General features: G+C 37.9%; 1 protein-coding gene across 1 annotated transcript in view; it reads right to left on the bottom strand.

Annotated features, from left to right (window-relative positions):
* Positions 1 to 23,632, bottom strand: part of LOC126336636 (uncharacterized) — a 124,044-nt gene that overhangs the window by 60,606 nt on the left and 39,806 nt on the right. Inside the window, exons 2-3 of the mRNA XM_050000530.1 lie at positions 8,992 to 9,105; positions 234 to 408 (exon numbers count right to left, since the gene is read on the bottom strand). Coding sequence (XP_049856487.1) covers positions 234 to 408; positions 8,992 to 9,105 — 289 coding nt within the window. The remainder of the gene's footprint in view (positions 1 to 233; positions 409 to 8,991; positions 9,106 to 23,632) is intronic.

The following is a 23,632-nucleotide window of genomic DNA, read 5'->3' as shown; positions in this document are numbered from 1 at the left end:
AAGAGAAAATTATCTAACTGGTGATACTGAGGTTTAAATTACCCAAAATGTAACGAGGAGAATAAACAATCACTAACACATGTCCTGCTGTGTTCTTATTTATAGCTTGAGTCCGCAAGATCTGTAAGCTCTTAAAACAGATAAAAATTTCTCTACTGCAAATGGATATATGGACAGATGGTCGCATACCTTACAAATGACTTTATCAGTCAAATGCAACTAAAATTTCATACCTTCTTTGCTTCTTTATCTTGGCCTTTGGGGCACTGAGTTTGGTTCCTTATGTGAGGCTTCTCTATATCACTGACGTCACACATCAAGTCTGTAGTACTGCTCCCTACTGAGGAATTGGCTGTTGATGATAATATCTGCTCTGCCTTCTTTCCACAGATGGACCCCACTTTGGACCTGTTTTTCAAAATCAGCATTAAAATCACATTTTGCAAATCCAGTAAATAATTAAGGGCACAAGTTTTATACACTGCCATTATCAAATGTATTATTTGATCAAGGGCAGATTGTATAAACATCACTGACTGGAGGTCAATTCTGACCTTAGTTCAGAAACTGAACTCTGTTCATGACTCTGCTCTATTGTGTAACACTTAAGCTGGATCCAATGAAGGAGGTTCAATGTTGATCTAAGTAAGTGCAAAACATGCTTGGCAACACTGTTAAAATCAACTACTGACAAGATTACCACATTTTGATTGCACATATCAGTTACACATCATGGATACGATACACTGTATTTATGAGGGAGAGTTGGAAAGTGGCGCACAGAAATTTTGTTTCTCCCCTGGTATTGGCATCTGAAATGTTGAAATCTCATCACAAAATAGTTTGAACTTTGCGCAATAGAAAACAAACATGGCATGCATATTACTGTCATCAACTTGTGATGAGCAGGAAAGTGTAGTTTGACATTTGTAAGCCAAAGGGAATAAACTGAGTGAAATTTACTGGGACATGTGTGGTGTTTATGGGGACAACTGTCTGGACTGTAGCAGTGTCTCCAGGTGGTGCCTATTCTTCCAAGAGGGCTGTGTGAACCTTAGTGATTCGCCATCCTGCGAGTAGCCGGTAATAGCTGCAACTCTACAGAATGTTGGAGCCATTGATGCAGCAATTTTTGAACGACCAGCATGTGCAACTGCAAGCCGTATCACAGCTATTCAACATTTACTATGGTGTGGTGTACGATATTGTTCATGACACATTGAAATTTCATGAAATTAGTGCTCGCTGGGTGCCTAAGAGCCTGACAAACAACCACAAGGGCCAGCGAATGATAAGAAGCTTGGATCAGTAAACGGGTTTTGCTGGAGAAGAGCATGACTGTATGAAAGGAATCGTCTCTGTTGATGAACTGTGAGCATACCACTACATGCCCGAAACCAAGCAGACCCCTATGGTGTGGAAACACGCTGATTTCCCAGTAAAAAAAATTCGAAGTGACTCACTCTGCTAGCAAAGCACTTATGACAGTATTCTGGATAAGCAAGGTGTGTTACTGGTGGACTTTGCTGAACATGGGATCACTGTAAATGCTGCAGCCTACATTAAAACTTTGATTAAGTCGCATCGTGCTCTTCACGACAAATGCCACAACATTAATGCTAATGGCGTCTAACTTCTCCATGACACTTCTCAACTCCATATTGCTGTTCCTGTTTGTGAGAAAATCATCAAGTTTAGGTGGAGGTGCTTCAGAATCCACCATACAATCAGGACTTTGCACTGTTGGGTTCATCTGTTTGGTCCTACAAAGAAATTCCTGTCTGGCCACTGCTTTGCAACAGATGGGGACATGAAATCAGCAGTCTGCAGATGGCTGTTCTCCAACCAGACTGACTTCTACAAACAGGGCACAGTGAAACTGGTACAACGCTAGGAGAAAAGTGTTGATAAGATTGGTAAGTATGTAGAAAAGTAGGTAAAAGATGAAAGTTCACTGGTGATTTTTCTTTTTTTTTTTTGCTTTGTTACCTATTAAACATTTTAGCAGTAAAATTATTGTGCTTACTTACCGATCTTCCCTTGTATTATCGAAGGTATCATGTTGTAAAGATGGAAAAACATAAGGTTATGACCTTCAAACTACTTCATAAGTGACAAAGATTTACTGCTGGAAATCTTACGAGGTGAATACAGAGACCCAATAAAAGACAAAAGAACTGATAGTTGTACGTGCAACAAAGAAAAGGCATAGAAAGAAATTTCTTGATTTTAATTCACAGAACATAGGGGTAAATTGTGAGTGAAAAAGTTTGAAAATATGAGCCAAGAAAAAAACTGCACATGACAAACTATAAATTTAAGAAGTGTTTTACAATTATTACATGCCACCTTAATGAAATTACACATGCTATGTAAACTGGGCCAAAAACAATGTCATAACTTTTCAAGGTTGGAATGCATAGAACTGAAAGCAGCAATTTTGTCAGGCTTACTGTTACCAAAAGAGGACAGAAGCTAACTGTAGCCCTGAACTCACAATTTATTCTCATTTGTATTCCCTGCAATGAGAATGCTGATTTTCATCCTGCAGTGATACGTAGTGCTTTGTAGTATGTGTTGTGACAGTGCCACGACATTTAACAGTGCCGCCACGACAGTACGCGCAAATGGCGACAGAGGCGCTCCGCAACTCGGCTGAGCGCGGGAGCGCCACCCAGCTGCGAACGGCGCCGGCCGCATGTCACGGCACGGCAGTCGACTAAGTTATCATGTAACCAGCTATTGTTTCTAAGTGGGTGTGTTTGAATATCCACGCAATTATTGGTGATTAAAGGTTATAACTGTATGTACATTTTAATATATTCTGATTAATATTTATGAGATAAACTGGTGGCATAACAGTGGTTTACAAAATTATTTGTGATGTTCTTGCTTATTTCTTTTTTGATACAGATTTAAGTGAAAAGCAAATCAGGCTTTTATATTGATACTTTGTAAATTTATTTCAATTTTGTAACTGTTTTTATGTGAATTCACTGTTAATAAATTCCCACTCATGGTATCGTGACTCCTGTTAACTTCTTTTCTGTACATACTGGAAATGCTTCACAGATTTCTATAAAATACAGTGCAACCCGTTTCAAGCTCCTCATTCAATGCCTTACACCAATCATAATAATTATTAGTCATTTCCAAGAATTGTTATGAGGTTAGTTGTTATCTGCACTCACTGGTCACATACCTAATAATTTCTTAACTGGACATTACTCATTTAAAAAAGTATTTCAAGGTTCAGCATTGTGTGGGTGGCATATTCAGATATTTTCTTCACATTTTTGTGCTAATAACTTCATTATTTACTTCTTTTTAACTTTTATTTTCGCACAGCAACAGCACTGTTTTATAATGCCACTACGTTGTGATCTGATGATTGCAGCTGAACTCATCTTGATTGGCAAAATTTTGCTAGTTGAAGATGATCCTACATTATGATGATAAAACTCTGAGATTGACGTTTATATAACATAGATACCTGAATTCAGCTTAACCTGAGGTCAATTTGTGTGTTAAAGTAAAGTCAACTGCTTTACAGAATAAGTTCCAAATGTATCAACACCAACCAACAAAATACTGTAAGATTCAATTATTGCCCTATTAGGGCAAAACAATACTTTCTTAGTCCTATTTTTTGTGTGCTGTATTGTGTTTGCTGAAGAATACTAAATGAAAAATGTAAACTCTAACAACCAGAAAGGTCACAATTAATAGAATATTCCAGGCTATTATGCCTTTGTTGGCTGGATTTTACATTGAAGCCATATGTTTTGTCCCCCTCAGCAGACGACATTTTCAAGAGTGATCATAGCTTCTTTGAGTGTCTGATTTACATCTTGGCTCATTACTGACTGCAGCAAAATTATGTTTATATGTGCTTCCTTGCAGTGGCATGAAGTCACATGCTTTGAAAAAACGGGCACAACTGGTCATTATCATTTCCCGTCATCCACTGTTACTGTTACCCCATGATGGTAACCTTATACATATCTTCTTCAGTACCAGGATCCAGATGTCCTTCAGTTTCACCTCATGTCCTCTTCTTCCTATTAAAACTCCTGGGGTATTTCACAATCCCTGTGGCCTCCCTGTATAGCCTTTCACGGTATCTGCTTGTGGCTGCCAGTACTTGAGTCCCATCAAAATGAATGTGGTGGTCTCCTTGTTGCAAAGCATGTTCCACAACAACTAATCTGTCAATCTGGCACCTTTTACAGTTGCCCTTGTGCTGGTTTTCTTGTTTTCTTTTGACTGTTCTTTTCGCAGTACCAATGTACAGCTCCCCACAATTACACAGAATCCTATAAATTCCTGTTTACTCCAGCTGTTTGTGAGTATCCTTAGGTAATTTTAGGTGATCCTGTATTTTCTGAGTAGAACTTTCATTCATTGTGTATCTGCAACGTAGGTTTGTAGATTACCACAATGTTCCGTTTCCTCAAGATTTTTCCTCTGCAGTAAATAACGTCCTTAACGAAAGGCAGGAAAACTTTCAATTTCACAGGCACTCGTGCACCACTATGATTTTTGCATGGCGGCAGTCTTAATGCTGTTTTAGCTGACTGGACAAATAACTGTTCTTCAGCAATACATTGGTGAAGTGTTTTAACTCTGTATCAAGCAGCTCTGGTTCACAAATGTTCCTTGCTCTATTCGCTGATGTTTTTATGATGCTTCTCTTTTGTTGAGGGTGAAATCCATCTGAACACGGCATATTAGCACCAAGTGTTTTATTAATTATGAGAATACTGAATGTTAGTAAGATGAACCTCAGTGTTCCATTCCTCATTTATGTGTGTACCTACACTACCCCACTATTCCTCTATAAGATGAGCTGCGTTCCTCACTCACAGCACTGCTTGTTTTCTATCCAGGATTTTCCACTGTCATTATTTCACTGTAATATAATTCCTTTATAGCATTGTCACGGGTATTATGCATCAATTTACTAAAGCTAATTTCTTTGATTCAGGAGTGCTTTATTCCATTAGCTAAGTTGCCAAATGTTTGTCAGTGTTTTAGAAACATCACAATGAAATTAAAATTTAATAAGGAAGAATATTTTAAAAAGGTGGCTGTGGACAAACTACATTTCCAATGACAGTGAGGAGAAATATATTGTCATTTTCCTTAAGAGATGATGATGATGATGTTGGCCATCAGACACTGGATCACTGTGGTAAATTCACAGCATACAGTTCTCTATCTGTCCACTAGAACACACTATCATAATGTGTAATTCACCATTTTGCCACAAAGGAGTACCAGTTTGCCTTAAAATAGGTATGACAAAGTGTTTAAAAACCCACCAGACAGGAGCATTGATCCTAATTCTTTCAAATTTTCTGTGCTCAGCGTATATTTACAGCCTTACTGCATCCATTATAGGTTTAGCTAATATCAATCATGAAAGCTTGAATTAGTTACTGATAGTTTTCTCCTTAAATCCTCCTCAACTAAAGTTGTGCTGTAGCAAACTATATAACACAAATACTGCTAAGGAGGATTAACGAAAAATGTGAAACCTAAATTAGGGTGTCCATATTGAGTGTTGAAATAAATTTATTTTAAGCATATCAACAAGTTATTGTTGCACCATGTCACTTAGTTTTGACGACACTGTCAATAAAATAAATCACACAGCAACACAATGAAATCTCACTGCCTATGTATCTCCCTCAAACTGGAGCTAGAGCCATTTAGCTACCAGCATACATAAACAGGTAAATAATCATGTCTTTCTGTCTGAAAAGAATATTTTTTTTTCTCTGTTTGTTCTGGGAATACCCGTGACACTAGGTGAAGAACTTTGTTTCTGAAATGGATGTGTGGCATATGGCGAACTCCTTCATGATAATTGATTAAGAATAGGTTTCCTTTTGAGTACTAAATGTTAACTGGTCATTCCACTAAATTTTTCCAATTTCTTCTTTTGTCCTATTAGGTGTGACATTTATGACACACATAGTTAAGTGAACACTAATGTTGCCAGAAAGTGTGGGAAAGCTCCTCTTCACCACTTCTCCTCTCCCCCACCTTCCCACAGCCTTTTCAATGAGAATTAATATCATGGAAATCTTTTTAAGGGCAAGCTGAAGCAACTGTTAATTAAAAGATGTTTACAATCACTCAAAGATTCTGAACTCTTATCAGTAGTACCTCTATAGTGTATTAGTTGGAGTAGAAGTTTATCTAACAGTATCCAATTTGCTACTTGTATATATTCATGGCAAGATATTGGTGTAATTGTGCAAAAATGACAATGTCCAAGATTGTAAAATTATTAAGGGGATATAAAGATTGTCCCTTACACAAGCAATGTGGACTTTATTTGGCTACGGTTTGTGAATCATCCTGAAATGCAGAAGGACCAAAGCAAGAAGTAGTACCATCCACCAGAAGATAAAACTGTTTCGTTTTATATCTAATCACATGCAGGCACATTTAGCATGCTTTTACTAAGTACATAAATGATATAGTAAATGGTAGGATTACTGGTGCACGGTAGGGAAATAAACATAAATTGATGTGCAAGAAAGATGATTACTTCTCCTTGTTTGTTTATCAGCCTGATTATTGTTTTACAGATAATTAGATCCGCATATCATTCAATGTTAGTCCACTGTGTATTTTATATCCTTAAAAAATGTAAACTGCATTTTATTGTAATAAAAATTAATTGATCACATAAATCTTGCACTTTTATGTAATCAAATCAATTACTTTTGACGCAGTACAGTTTGAATGCAAAAACACAAAAAAAAACTATGTAATTATTGTTGTTATTTTGTACTCAATAGAATGTACTTCATCATGACTGAAGGCAAGAGTTTCCTGTTATTATTGATAAATGAGGAAGTTGTCTTTAAATTATGAAACATGTTTTACATTAGCTCAATGAAGTACTGAGGCAATATTTGATACATTTTTGTTTTGTGCTCCTCTCTCTCTCTCTCTCTCTTTTTTAATGCGTCTTTTCTAGTGCTATGTGATAGATATATATTGTTTTTACTTTTACTACAACAGCCCTCTGTTCCATGTTACAAATCAACATTTTTTCAAATAAAACCCAAATTTAACACTGGCAAATTCAATTTAGCTCTAATTTTTTGGTTGTAGGCAGAACGTAGCTTTGTAGAACAAAAATGTTCTCTAGGTTACACAGTCCTTTACATATTCCCACTCTTTTTCTAGATGATTCACTTCTTCTGGTCTCTTGGGGAATCCAAAGCAGCTGGCCTGATGTAATGCCCAACAGGTATGCAACATACCTACTCACAGGTAACACGGGTATGATCTTAAGTAACCAAGGCTACTACAAAAAATACCACAGTCTACACTTACTTATGATAGTCTATGGTAGTTTTACAGATCTATCCATAACTATGACTGGGATGACGGCCCCATTCCCCAGCACACTACTATAGCATTACTATAATAAAAAAAAGAAAAAAAAGAAAAACCTGTCCCTGAGGCATTGTAATTTCATGTGAAATTATTTTATGCCTTAAGTAACCACCATCTATACTAACGCATACTGAAGCGTATGAGCATGGAATTCAGAATTCATGGCAATGATATTGCCATCTGGTATCAATTTCTCAAACCAGTTTTAATCATCATGTTGCAACAAAAACAACTACTGCCACTGTTTAGCTGGGAATGTTTTATCCTCTGTGCTGCAAACCAGTGGTAGTTTTTCTCTCTCCCCAGTGATGAAAACTTCAAAGAAGCAATCACTATTCATCTTGGAACCTTGGTGGCTGAGCAGTATGAAAATACGGGGTGTTGTCGTTGTCGTCATCTTCTGTCCAAAGACTGATTTTATACTGCCCATCACACTACCCTATCCTGCACAGACTTTTTCATCTCCACGAACTACTGCAGCCTACTTTCACTTGAACCTGCTTACTACACTCATCCTTCAGCCTCTCTCCACATATTCCTTCTTTTAGTTAAGTTCTACCATAAATTTCTTTCTTCCTCAATTTCACTCAGTATTACATAATCACTCCGTCAACCCATCTAATCTTGAGCAGTCGTCTGTAGCACTATATTTCGAAAGTTTCTACTGGTACTGTTTTCTTGGCTATTTAATTGATTATTATCCACATTTTACTTTTATATGAAGCTGCACTCTAGACAAATTCATTCAGGAAAGACTACCTAAAACTTAAATCTATATTAAATTTTAAGAAATTCATCCATTTGTGAAACTGTTTATGTGCTATAGCCATCCTGCATTTTGTACTGTTTGTGTGTCAGCCATCACCAGCTATTTTGCTGCCCAAACAGCGAAAATCCTTGAAAACTCGTCTACTACATTTAGTGTGCAATTTCGTAACACCCACACAGTACGGCTGCTTGCCGTTGGGGAAAATAATAGCAGTAGTTTCCCCTCCCTTACTTTCGACATTCGCAGTATAAGCATAGCAGGCAATGATGGCTAATATTATGGGGCCAGATAAGTCAGTCATTCAAATAGCTGCCTCTGCAACTTCTGAAATGGCTGTCACTTCTCTTCAGGAGCTGTAGGTATTCTGGCTTCTCCGCAGGTAGTTCTCAGTTGTGCTCCATGGTTCATAGGGGATTATATGAAATATGCACCCAAAATGCCTTTACACAGTATGATGGTATTTGAATTTGTTCATGGTAACTTGGGAGAGAGAGGTAATTGACCCGCCAGGGTAGCTGAGAGTGCTAATGCACTGCTTCCTGGACTCGGTATGCACACCGGCCCCGGATTGAATCTGCCCGGTGGATTAACAATGAGGGCCAGTATGCTGGCCAGCCTAGATGTGGTTTTTAGACAGTTTTCCACATCCCGCTAGGTGTATATCAGGAAGAGAGGTAATTAAGACTGAAATGTATACTACATTTGCTTCCTGAAAAAAATATAAGCTGTCCGTATTTTAATTGAACAATGGCTATTACTTTGTGGATAATTCTGGCAACCAAAAGAATATGATAACTCACCCAACAGTACTGACGCTGCAACTGCTACTGTTACTGCTGCTACTACTACTACTGTTGCTATTGTTCTTGCTCTTGCTGTTGCTACTGAATGCCTTCCTGGCTTTGGACGGGCAGCTGTGAGCAGAAAATTAATAAAAGTCATACAACGTGACTAAAAAAAGGAAACTAATAAAATGGTTGGAACAGAAATTTCAATCTCCCAGGAAAATACATTTCAAACTCTCCAATTTGTGTAATTTCCATAACTAATTTACATTCTAAACAAAAGGATAATTGGTAAAAATGAGTGTGAGTAAAATAAATAACAGAAAGATAACATATTTAATAAGAAATACTTTAATTCTATCGAAACACTTTTGTTAAATCCAATCGAAAATGTACAGAGTTAGTTTTATTGGTGGGTTGATAGTTCCTTAAACCTCAACAAAATAGGGATACAAAGACACCACAATCAGTAAAACATAAAAGCAGCTGGCTGATAGATAGTAGGATGATACAGGCTTTAACACTGCAGTTTCTTCCCTCTTGCTATAAAAAGCAGTCCTGATACTCCACAGAATTTCAAAATTAGCATCAGACTGACCCAAGTGTCATGTAAGTTGTGTGCATGTATAGAAGAAAGGACCATTTGGCAACAGTTAGTTCCAGCACACTATGAAGGACCAAATTATGGTGTAAAAAGGCAAGATTTTGTTTTGGTTTATGGTATTCAAATCTTAACAGCCTTTTCACTTGTTAATAGTAACAAGCAAGCTTTAACACATAACATATTTATCAACATGCAACAAAGAGGACCAAAATTTACTTAGGGGCATCCATACACTGCACTTTTGTGCAGTGTAACTTAACAGCCTTTGATTATGTATAGGAGCAGGCGATTAACAGTTTTTGGTGTATTACGTGATATATTGTATTGAATTATTATATGACTATATTTTATATTTATTAGTCATCATTTAATTTTATTTGGAACAATTTAACATTATGTGTATATAAACAAATTATATCATTAACAAAATTCTGAAATAATGTATTATGGGTTTATATTTGTTTAAAATAAAATTGCTATATTTAAAAGAACAACAACTTAACTACATAAAGCAATTATTTTTTGTATTAAAATATCATTCTGAAAGGTCCAGAATACTAGCATGGAAAAAAGTCAAGAGTGTTTCGTAATGTATAACATAATTTACAAAGTAACTTGTTCAATGGAAAATGTGACTTTATTAAGAAATTTAGTGAAAATTTACATTTATTAGAAGTCAATTTTCACAATTCATATCTTGCAAAATTACACATAAAAACAAATTTATAAAAAACCCAAATTGGGTCATTTTCCTCATTACTGTAAAACATACAATTACACCAAAGTTTTTGTGAAAATGTAATTTTTCATTGTAGTTTTATAACTTATATATCACTGTGAATTGGTAGCTTACTATATGTGGGCTGGCATTAACCCAGAGCAGTAGTCCCAATTCACGTTAGTTGTGAGTCAGTGCAATTATTTTTAGTTGTCAGATCTTCCTTGTTGGTTATGCGAGTCAGTTGGCAAATAAATGAAGAAATTTTGTCATTATATTTGAGTCAGATATTTTCATTTTAAGAAGGCACTCTACAAGAATCATTAAAGAATTCAGTATTGTCCAAAATAGCATTGAAACTAGGATATCTGCAGCAAACAAACATGAACAACAATGCACATCAACTGCAAATTATTCAATTCAAGTAACATTTCCTGTTCTTAGACTTCTACAGTTAGCAAATACTCTTTATACAGTTTTCAAGGAAAATGCAGTACATAAATATAAATTATGAGTAAACTTTTATGTACTGTTGGAGAGTAGGGATGTTGCAAGAGGTGAAGGTGAGCTGTGACCACAATTTGGGGCAGGTGTTCCAATGCCATTCTTTCTAAGTTTTCAGACAGTACATGTAACAGCAGAAACCTTTTGGAATCAAAGACTGGAATTACATAAAAATTTGGGCATCACAGTGATTAGACTCAGTATTATGGACCACACTGTTCACTGCATTATGTTTCCAAACAGATAAATATTGAAAATTATTATTCTTTTATTCTGTGCTTAACCAAGTGAAAACTTTTAGAGGAAAATGTTGTGTGACAAAAGTTGCTTTTTTCAATCCAGATAATGCTTCGAAATATGATGAAAAGAAATTCTTAACTGGGAGCAAAAACAATGAGGAAAGATAATTTTGGACTGGCTCGAAAGGAAATTGAAATACTCAAAGGATTGAGGGAAACAAAAGATTTGTTAATAGAATAAAAAAAGAAAGAAACAAATGGCTAATGAAAACATAACAAAATTGATGAAACAAAAAATGAACTGCGTTATATGGTAGAGGAAATGAATAACAGAACAGATGAAACAAAAAGTGAACTGAGTAATCTCGCAGCTGAAACAAATGATGGAATTTTGCACGTAACCATCAAATTAACAAATGAACTTAAGAACAATAATATTCATTGTGATTTATTAACCCCAGAATTAAAAGCAACTGTTGAATCAGGGAGAAAAAGTCTAATGCTTAGATGGAAGTGGGTTAGAAACTGAGAAAATAACTTATGTTAACAACTTTTGTGTACCTTATGTAGTTAAAATTAATTATGATATAATTAATTTACATGATGGTTATGTGTAAGTCAATGTTAAGAGTGAAGTATCTCATCATTCTGAAATGACGAGTATGTCAGAGGAAATTGAAAGTGCTGTGTTTGAGTTGTTAAAAGCGGATGGATTTTCACCAAAACTCCTGAAAAATTCAAAGAAACTGTTTTGGCAAAAATTATCTAAATTTTGAAAACTGCAGTGTGACTGTTGGGAGATGTGTCAGAATGATTTTTATAAATAGTTTAAAGGTGACTGGAAACAATTCTGTGGTAATGTAGTAAATGAAGATTATTTATTTCAACAATGGAAAATCCAGGATGGAATAATGACACTATTATGAGGACAGAGTGCTACTCAAAATATAGAAGAGACACTCAGTCCCACACAGGCACAATGAAAAAACTGCTATACATTTGAGATTTCAGGTAAGACACCTTCTCCTAAAGTAGAACAAAAACAAACAAACAAACACACACACACACACACACACACACACACACACACACACACACACACAAACTTCATACAACTACTGTTCATATTGGGAGAAGCAGTTTGTGGGTGGTGGGGATGTGGAGGAGGGATAACAGGGTAGGGTAAGCGGAAGGTGTAGTGCTGCTTGTTGAATGATGCAAGGTCTAGGTGAAGACACAGTAGGGCTGCTAGGTGCAATCGGGAGGTTTGGGGAGAGGGACGTGCAAAAGGAGACAAGTAGAGCAGGAGAAAAAAGACAAGTGGGTGAATTGGTGGAATAGAAAGCTGTGAAGCACTGAAATGGGAGATGGAAAGCACGCTAAGTGAGTGAAGGTTAGAGACAACCAAAGGCTGAGGCCAGGGGCATTACGAGAAAGTAGGATATATTTCAGGAAGAATTTCCACCTGTGCAATTCAGAAAAAAAGGTGCTGGTTGGAAGGATCCAGATGGCGCAGGTTGTGAAGCAGTCATTGAAGAGAAGCATATTGTGCTAGCAGCATACTCAGTAACTGGGTGGTCAAGCTGTTTCTTAGTAGCCATTCATGCAGACAGTACAATAGCGGTTGCAGCTTAGTTTGTATCTCACATGACTGCTTTCACAAGTCGCCCTGCCTTTGACAGGATAGGTGATGCCTGTGTCTGGAATGGAGTAGATGATGGTGGGAGGATGTATGGAACAGGTCTTGCATCTAGATCTTCTACTTGGATATGAGCCATGAGGCAAGGGATTAGAAGCAGGTGGTGGAGTAGGGATGGACAACGAGACTGCATAGGATTAGTGGGTGGTAGAATACCACTGTGGCAGGGATGGGAAGAATAGTGGGTGGATGTTCATTTCAGGGCACAACGACAGGTAGTCGAAAACCTGGCAGAAAATGTCATTCAGTGCTCCACTCCAGGGTTATATTGAGTCACAAGGGAAATTCCAGAATTTGTTAACCACAAATCCCTCAATATAGAAACTAACATTACATCCCCAGAAAGAACCAAAATTCACCACCTAAAAACTGGTTGTGATCTTATAATCCTACCTGCCAACAAAGGCTCCACCATCGTGGTTTGGAACTGCAGGGACTACCTGACAGAGAGACTCTGCCAGCTTTCAGATTTGTCTACAGTGACTCCATTCCAGAAATGTGGAGGGAGCGGAGCGGAGTTTAGGTTAGGTTAGGGTAGGGTGTAGGGTAGGGTTGGGTAGGATCTGACCCATACATCATCCCCCCGCCATCACAAACTCCATTATGGTCACAGGCATCACCTTTCCCATCAAAGGCAGGCTACCTGTGGAAGTAGTCATGTTATCTACAAACTATGCTGCAGCCACTGTGGTGCTATCTTTGTGGGCATGACAACTAAAAAGTTGTCTGTCAGCATTAACGTCCGCCAACAAACTGTGGTCAAGATACAGTTGGACCACCCAATTGTTGAACATGTTGTCCAACACAATGTTGTTCTCTTCAATGATTGCTTCACAGCCTGTGCCATCTGGATCCTTCCAAAAAACACAAGCTTTTCTGGACTGTGATGGTGTCAAATCTTCCTGAAACAGGTCCTACATTCCTGAAACCCCTCTGACCTCAACCTTTGGTTGTCTGTAAAATTCACTCACCCAACTCCCTCCCAAACTTCCCAACTGCACCTAGCAGCCCTATCTTGTCTTCACTATGTTCTTGCATGCTCCTGCAAGCAAAATTATACCTTTCCCTTCACTGGTGTCCATCCCCCTTCCTGCTCCAGCCTCCTCCATACCCTCATTACCCACAAATTGCTTGTCCTATGAGGCACAGTTGCTGTGTCGTGGCTGAAAGCTCCCCGCCTCTCTGCAACATGTCTCTTCCATATAGTGACTGGCAGTGTATCCTTTTCGTAATAATACTGATTTATGCGAAATTCTCAAGTTAGTCTTGTCAATTTCATTAAGGTAAGAAGTAACTGAAATATTTGAATGTAAAGGTCTCTGTTCACAAGTTACAGCTTTTTTTTAAAAAAAAATTGGTTCAAGGGAAATAATTTTAAAATGAGGAAGTAAGATTGGGTTTAGTTACGAGATTGTTATGGAAAAGGTGTCACATTACAAGATTGTTATGGTAAAGGTGTCACACAATGTATTAATTAAAAGAGTCGAAAAACCACCAGATAATTTAAAGAATGACAGAGACAAATTTTTTCTTTGCTTTATTTACTGAATTACCTTTCAATATTTGCGATATTATGGTTCACGCTAAGATTTACACTGCACTCTGAGTACCTAATGCTTATTTGATGCTTCAGGCTATATTGTACTACAACTGATCTCATACCACGGTTATTTAATGCTTTTTTCTATGATCTGTCATTTTGCTGAATGACATACTAATTTTACTATGTACAATTTCATGCCGGGGTCAATGTTAAATTATGATGACTTTATGATGTCATAACTGTGTGATGTTCTGTATTTTGGTAGAGCTTCAATCTAAGTGCTTGGTTTTTACTTTGTCGTTGTACGACATTTAATTTTGCTATAATCTGAAGAGTCTATTTCCTGTGAAGCCTCTGTTGGACATCACACTCCACATTATGCCTGGCATGCAGGGAGCGTTGAGTTGTTGTGGCACTATTTCCAGTTTTGTTTTCTGTACTGCATCTTTCTCCTTCCATCCTGTCAATCTGCCAAAGCTATCTTTCACTGGTATTCTATCAATTTTCCATTAGTTTGCAGTCATGAGTTAATTATTTCGAAGTTTACATGTTTAATACTGTGCGACCTTAAAGTTGCTAAAATTCAAATACATTATGTTTAACTAATGGGCATTTTTATGAAAATTTAACTGTAAGGAATTTTAGTGTGTTGATATAATATGATCGCTCATTGGTTACAGAATTTGAAGACATTATGCTTAAGTAAAGAAAATCAATCTGGATTTTTGGAATTTAATACTACAATATGTATCGTAACAATTATGTTTCTATTTGAACTGGTAAATCTTTTGCCATCTGATTATGCTCCATGTGGCTTGTCAGCACATTTTGTTACGTATCTGAGTTATACTTGCACAATCCTTTTGCTGTGTGTTGTAAAAGTGTAATAACGATGAAGCCAGAAAATGAAGGGACAGGGGAAGTCAGACTTGTTGTTTCTACAAACAAGCAATAATTATTACGTCAGTGTCTAATAGTCATTCCTTTGGAAGAGCAGATGTGTCATCAAACTTATTGGAAAGATTTAAAATGTACAACAATTTCTATTAATCACACAATTCATACTTTAAGGCATTTATCAAGTACTGGAACAGGAGTGAAGTTTCGTGCAAAATAAGAACACATACAGTAATGTAGAACCTTGTCATATGCAATGTTGATGATGAGAATGTGTTGTCTGTAGTGAGGTTTTGATGATTGACCTCAATGTAATCACAACTGAGACATATTCTGAATTATTCAGTATCCATGGGTATCACTAATTTCATTTTATAAATCAAAACGGCCTTATAAAACCATCCCCACTCAAATTTATTATTTCTTACATAGTTATTTGTATTTTATGAAGTTAAAATATAAAAAATCTGTCAATTTTAAACTTCTAAGTTTTGCTAAATATTGATCAGTTAATGTCTTTGCTTGAAATGCTATCTTTATACTTTGTCTTTGTAGACTTGGTGGGAAATTGTGGAGTACAGAGGCAAATCATGTTCCTGACGAGGTATAAAGCAGACACTGTAATTGGAATTGATAGCGCAAGGAACTGAATGGATGTTACACTTTGTTATTTGATGTTTGAAGATTTAAAATACAAATATTCAAAAGTACAGATGATTATTTCATTTCAAAGTTACTGATTCATCAGTCTTTGAGAATCGCGCCCTCAGTAGATGTTCTCCAGACAAACCAGACCAGTTTACATTATATCATACAGGTACCTGTATAAGAGAAGGGCGAAGCCAACTACACGACTGTCAGCTAGGCAAAAAGTTATATTTTAGTAAAGTTAATATATTGTTATGACTTGGGGAGCTGGGTTCACTTTGTCACAGGACACTGAGCATGGAGTGTGGTCCAGAATATGGCCAGAGGCGTTACTGACACAGCGATAGCTGTAGTAACATTTATTTGCCAGGGTAAGTTTACAGAGTTATAAAGTTGCTTCAGTGCATCGTACGGCAGCTGGATATCAGCACATGAAATAAAGTTGCGTTGACATGCCCCGCCATGATGTCTCAGCTGCATGTCAGTATCCAGCAGTCATGTGTTGTTGAGGCAGCAGTGAGGGGCTGAGCAGGCTTTGCCCACTCCTGACGTTCTGCGGTACAGTACAGTCCTACACCTCATTGCTCTCGTAGACAGACTGCCGTGTGCTTAGGTGAGAATAAGCAGTTGTGGTCCAGGATGTCAGTTGTCATGAAGGTTAGGCCCTGATCATTCACCATGGATCAATGGATCAACCAAGACCACAACAGATCTCCATGAGTTAACAAGTGGGCTGTGTGAACATGCCCCGCATGGGTGGTGTGGAGATGACAACTTGAAGATCATTTGTGATGGACCATCAGTGGGAGGAAGGCTGACAGTCCACCAGTCTTCTACCCATCTGTGATGTCCCAGTAAGCAGCAATGGGTTTGCATTAGGTCAGCTAAGGCTTGGTGTTAAAGACAGCAAGCAGGTAGCACAGGCAAACCATTATTAATCAGCTTGTCATGGCTTCAATGAAACTCAATACACATGATTCTCTCTGGTTCTAGTGACAGTGACAGAATGGTGGCATGACTGTATGTGCCTTTGAGCCTCAAAAGTTCCTTTATTTAAAGAGCCGAATCCACATCTATGACGCAGCAGCTCAGGATGCATGATCAAATTTACTGTTGGTCGTTGGCCTTGCAGCACTTCTTGCCTCACAGTGATGGTTCAATAATTATTCTGGGTCACTGAGGCCCCGTCTCTCTGCAACATTTACTATTGCAGTGGTGCTCTGGTGCATGAGTGTTCCTCAATACTGACCTCTTTGCTCTTTTGCTACCCTCACTCAGAGGTTGTGTGGCAATGCTTGCCTGGTACCCTGTCTTCCACTACACTGGTGGTACGCTGTGTTGAAATTTTGATTGGCACACCGGCCCCAAGCTGGCTGCCTCGGCTCTGAGCTCAGTGAGTAGAATTTTAAGATTTATGTATATATACCAAAATTATCCTACATTACAATACTCCTCCCTTCTTCCAAAAATTCAGCTTCAATTTTGTCTCTGATCATCCTCTGCAACAATCTAATACATTTATATATATAACTGTTCACTATGCCCATTGCACCACACCACATTGCACCAACAGGTCGCAACAATACATTCACTTCACTAAAATATAACTTTTTGCTTAGCTGATAAGTCATGAACTTGGCTTCGCTCTCTTCTTATATAGGTACCTGTATGACATAATGTCCACGGATCTGGTTTGTATGGAGAACACCTACTGAGGGAGCAATTCTCAATGAATGATTAATCACTGAAATGAAATAATCATTTGCACTTTTGAACATTTGTATTTTAAATCTTCAGTCGTCAAATAAAGTGTAATCCATTCACTCCTTCATGCTATCAATTCCAATTACAATGTTTGCTTTCTACCTCATCACAAACGTGATTTTCTTCCATATTCCGTAACTTCTCACCAAGTCTCTGCGAGTTGCCCACATAGTTCCTCCTCTCGTTTCGTCATCTATACCATTATTCGTAAATTTTAGTTTACTTAACACTTTTCAAAGGTATACTATATTACACTTATTTCTATGCTTATAATCAATCATAAATTTAAAGTTTTTTTGGTCTATGCTTTCCTGATTACATCAGTTAGCCACTCAACAGGTATCTGATGTGACTGTAGGACCAGAGTATGGATACTTTGAGCCAAAAAAAGAATATATAAGTTACTATCAGAAACACAGCAATACTGGCGGTTGTAATGTTTATAGGTATGATATTTTGATGGTGGCTCCCTTGATACTGCTGAATGTGTTGAAACATTTGTTCCATGAAAATTTTCCCTTGTTGAGATGCTATAAGAGTATTTAAAGACTGTTGATGTCACGATTTAGGGTGTTGTTAAGGTAAGTTAGATTTTGTGAAGGCACTACACCTAACAGTTTCTCTAGCCAATGCAGTGCTGAGTGGGTTAGTTGGAATACAGTCATAGCTGTGAGTGAAGCTGGGAGACAGCAGTTCATCCCAGCTACCTCACAAGTTGCACCGTTCACCAAAATACCACTATTACGTAATTCGAACTTTAACATACCCTTAGCTTTCCCATTCTCAAAGCAATTCGTGATTATATCCAACATTCTCCTATCACCTGGAAATGAGGTTGTGGGTCCAATATTTCTTTCTGGTATACTAATGCTTCTGCTTCTCCTGGATACTGTTGCACTCTACATATCTGTGCATTTGTTTACACTTCTCCTGCTGGAAAATGGTGATGCTTTCCTTTAGACGTTCCTGTAAGCCCCTAGTGACTTAAGACCATGAGCTTTTCCATGTTCAAAATTATTGGCACTGCTTGTGTCTACACTTGTTCCCAATTACCCACATGATATTGTGGCAGTTTCCCCCAAACACTTCCTCAACTGTTCTTGTCAAGGCTTTAGTGTTGGCTGTCTTCATCTTCTGCCACACTTGACATATCATTTTTGCATATCTGACAGATTCACAGTTAGGTCCTAATTTACAAATCCTGACATGAAAGGGGGCAGCATTTCCTACCGTACACCACCTCAAAAGGTAACAGACCTGTACCAATATGCGCTTTAGAGTTATGTGTGCAAACTATGTGTTGCAGTTATGTATCCCAATTGTTTTGCTGGCTATTGATGTAATAACTCAACATGTTAGAGATGGGCCCATGAGCTCGCTCCGGTCTGCCAATAGTTTGTAGATGCAATGGGCTTGTCCATAACTTCTGGCTACAAAGTACATGACGTAACTGCTTCATCAAGCCCAAGACAAAAGTCATACCCTTATCCGTAACTGACGTATCTAGCCTGCTGATCAGAAATCGCCACCACACCAGCAATCTCAACAAATAATCTCTGATTGTTAGTAGACATTTATATCAGTGGGTGTCCTATTGAATAGTCCCAAGATATCACATACAATCATCTGAAAGGGCTCAGATTCATCTGGTAGCCTGGAAAAGGGATTTTTGGATGAGTAAGGTCAGCTCTTTGTGTACATGGCACACAGTCCTTTACCTACTGCTTGACATCATGCTTTCTTGTTCTCCACCAGAATCTTACCACTACTCAATGTGTCCATCATTCTGCGTCCTTTGGGACCTGACAACATATGATAATGCACTTGTTGCCATACTTTGTCTTTGAACACTGCCAGAACCATTATGTATGGTCAACATTTTGTCATCCTGCAGAGTAAGCTCTCATATATCACAAACTGTGATTGTAACCTGAATGCCTGACAGTCTTTGTCAGCCACCTGTGCTCTCAGCCACTCTGTTACACTTTTCCCTAGTGTAGTGAACACTGCAACCTTCCTGGTCAATGCATCTGCATTTGTATATTTCCTACTCCGTTTATGGACCACCTCATCATTAAACTCACTGAGTTTGAGTGCCCACCTCATTAGCTTGCTCTAAGGGTCTTTCAGTCCCAAGAGCTATTTCAGCCCCTAACCTTAACTTGTGAGGTAACGTCTGCCGGGCCACTTTGCTTTATTTCTTCCTCAGATCTACACAAAACTCAAATCTGATATCCTGAATGTACAGAATAGTATTTAGTGACTAACAGTAATTAATAAAATACTATATGTTGACAAAACTCTATGCCTGTATGCTTTATACAACCTGCTTTAATTCAACTTAAAAAATTAAGAGAAAATTACTCATAGTGATGTCAACCTTTGAACTCAATGGATTAGTAATAACTGATAATACTGAGTGATTGCTTATTCATAGATGAATGGGTGCAAATGAACCATGAGAAACTGGATATAGGGTGCACATATTTGTTACCAATGATGAACAACAGCAATTTTCCATAAAGAAGAAAAAAATGTATGTATAATATTCACTGTTATCATTATGTTATAAAGAAAACATGGAAGTTCACTTATCAATACACTTGGCAAACAACTCAAAGAAACAATATTATTATTTTGTAACGAAAAGAATAATTTTTTTGCAACACAGAAGCCACTTGCAATTCACAACTGTTCTACACATTGTTCCCAAAGTTTTTTGTGCATTCAAGGCACATTGGATTTTTACACAGAAAACTAATATAAGATGCATTCCTCTTCTGACAAGGCTTGTACAAGAAGCACGCTTTCCTCTTTTCAAGTTTATCTTCTAGTATGTAAGCAACTGTTTCTTCTACCACCCCCAGGACTCTTCGAATACATGTCTGGAGTTCATCATTTATTTACACATCATTCAATCCTCTTTTCAGGCAATGTTTGGTGAGAGCTCTGGCCAGGTTCATTGTAAATTCTAGCATGTTTGTCTGTGGGTTAAGTTTAAAGGAGCTATATACTATATATGAATTTACAGCATTTGTGTACAGAATTAGGTATATTATGTCAACCACTACAATAGTTTGCACATTTCTCTTTCAGAGAAATTACTACTCCCTCGTTCAAGTTATAAAATTTTATCATCTCTGGTTTCTGAGTGGTGCTGTCAACAGATACCTCGCAATACGTGGATGATACAATAATCACTGCCTCGTTCTTTTTCATCGCGTAAGAGATGGCAGGCTTGTCTTTTGTAAATCCATATGTTAGGTTGGTGTATATGTTCGTAGCACTTTTGTTTTGCAGTTTGGTATTCCATATGATATGGGCTTATTTATAGGTCGTCATTTTTTATTTGTAGTTCACTGATGCTATCGGAGTTTAGATATTGTCATTTGGAGATAGATGGTGGAGCTGTGGATACTAGAAAATGGATTGCCAAGTGGAGACATCAGAACATTTCTGACATTATTCTGTCTGAGGCACCCAGAAACATTTGTGCAGAGTATAGGTAATGCCACTGGACAGTGCACTCCAAGAAAATGTTTTACTAGTTTTAGAGAGGATCAGTTTGAAATTAGTGACTCTTCACATTCAGGAAAACCTTTGTGGTTTGATAAAGATTGTTTAAAGGCATTAATTCATAATGATCCAAGTCAGTGTACTCTAAAGCTGGCAAATCTGATGAACTGTTAGAATTCCACCATCATGCAACATTTGCATGCAATGGGGAAGGATCATAAAACGTGCATTAAGCCATATTTGCATTTTTGCTTTCTCATCATCAACTGGTTCGTGAACAACACTGAACAGTCCTATCCTGTATTATTGCTGGTGATGACAAAAGGTGTCTCTCTGCTAACATTAAAGACAAAAAAGGAATGGTTGTGCTCAAACAAAGCAGTAACTCCCCATACAAAGACCTGCATGCATCCACAAAAGATAACGTCCTATATCTGATGGAACGGTGACAATATGGTGTAATGCGAATTCCTTACCAGAAGTATAACCGTTATTGCTGAGATGTTTTGCAAATGCACTACAAGAACCACGAGCAGGAAGATGCATGAAACTAATGCTACTCCACGATAACACTGGCCAGCATTCTGTTAGACTGACAAAAAAAAAAAAAACGCTATACACCACCCTATTCACCTGATTATGCACCCTCAGATTTTCACTGCCACCCTCTATCAAACAGCCTTCAATGAACTTCCTTTCCAGATGAAAATGCGCTCCAAATATGGTTCGGCAAGTTCTTCATCTCAAAATCATGTGATTCCTACAGTAGTGGAATTGAAAAGTTACCCGAGCGGTGGCAGACTGTTGCACACAGAAGCAGAGTATATTACTGGTCTCGAAAGGCTCTGTGATGTGTATTGTGTTTATTAAACTTACGGAAAATACTTCTACACCAACCCAATAGATTAGAATCACCTCCTCTGGATTTACTGGGGAGGAATTCCCCTTATTTCTTTCTCTTATTTTGACCCATTGTCCTAAGATAAGTCAGTCCGTCGGTCTTCATGACATCTACAAGTTCTACAGAAGAAAACCAGCTGTCACCTACGACATTCCTATTTGTTCCTTGTATAGTCCTTGATAGGTGTATTACAGACTGTATTGGTTTTGAGAACTTTCAGCCTTCTGCTGAAAGTGTATCTTCATCTAAATCAAGGGTGGCCAAGAATTCAGCTCACAAGCAGAGCCCTGGCACGAGTGTCATAGCGCTCAACCTGACTGGCACATTTCTGCCACCAGCATGCTACGCTATCTGACTGCGAGGAGGGGGAAGAGGGGGAAATTGCAAATGTACTTTAGTTGAGTGGCAGAACAGTCACGCTGTATATTACTTAGTTTTATATTTCACATTTCTCAAAAACAAAACAAATTTTTAGTATTATCTAATTATTTTTGGCACATTGAAGACATAGGATAACTTCTTTTCCTCATATGAATTGTTGGCATAAGGACAGATGCGCAGACAATTTCACAGATTCTCACACTCAAGTTGTCACACAATCTTGATTTATTTAGCTCCACAATTGAAAAAAACGTCTCACACATGTGTCGATCGAAATATTTTTATATTGTCTCTGTATTTATCTTTAAAATGAGAATTGCCTTGCAAATCAAACAATTACATTTGCAGACCCACAGGGGTGATTTCAGATGAAATGGCAAATGGTACCTAAAACAGATTGAAAACAGATGTAAGATGGGCAGTGTCCTCAAAACATTTAGGAAACTCCTTGTAATTCTTTCAAGGCCACAATTAATTCTTCAAAGCTCGAACTACGATGAGATTTTCTTTTTAAATGCATGCTCATCAAATCAGAAGGAAATTAGCTTGCAATGTCTCACTGTGGGCAGTGTGCAGACAAGTCCACTTAAAATGTGACGTCTGCAATCCATTCCAGATGTTCTAATTTTCATTCCAGCACTGTTTTTTCCTTTGTAAATTCAACAATAGCAAGCTATATATATGTATCACACTAGGCATGCTCCTTAACTCAACCAACATACTTTGCAGCAATGCACACATCAAAAAGAGTTTTGCATCACCCCAGTTCCCAGAACTCCTGAAGATAGATGTTGACTGTGGATATTGTATCACAGACACAGTCCGTTTCACTGTTCAGAGTTGTCATTAAACCTGCCCAAAGATGTAAACAATCATGTATGAGCAGCACCTATTAGACGGAGGGGTCCGACAGCCGATCAGTTCCAGTCATTCCACCAGGAAGGAGATACATGGCTCGTGTCATCTGTAGTTCAGCCATGCCTACATGGTCAATATCGTGGTTCGATCGCATTCTGCTTTGTTACTTTGTGCCAGGAAGGGATATCAACAAGGGAAGTGTCCAGGCATCTCGAAATGAACCAAAGCAGTGATGTTCGGACATGGAGGACATACAGAGAGACAGGAACTGTCAATGGTACACCTCTCTCATGCCACCGAAGGGCTACTACTGCAGTGGATGACCTCTACTTACAGATTATGGCTCGGTGGAATCCTGACAGCAACACCACCATGTTGAATAAT

Source organism: Schistocerca gregaria, chromosome 2 (assembly GCF_023897955.1).
Source record: "Schistocerca gregaria isolate iqSchGreg1 chromosome 2, iqSchGreg1.2, whole genome shotgun sequence".
NCBI classification, from domain to species: domain Eukaryota; kingdom Metazoa; phylum Arthropoda; class Insecta; order Orthoptera; family Acrididae; genus Schistocerca; species Schistocerca gregaria.
Note: the sequence above shows the minus strand (reverse complement) of the source record. Positions and strands in the feature narration are given on the sequence as shown.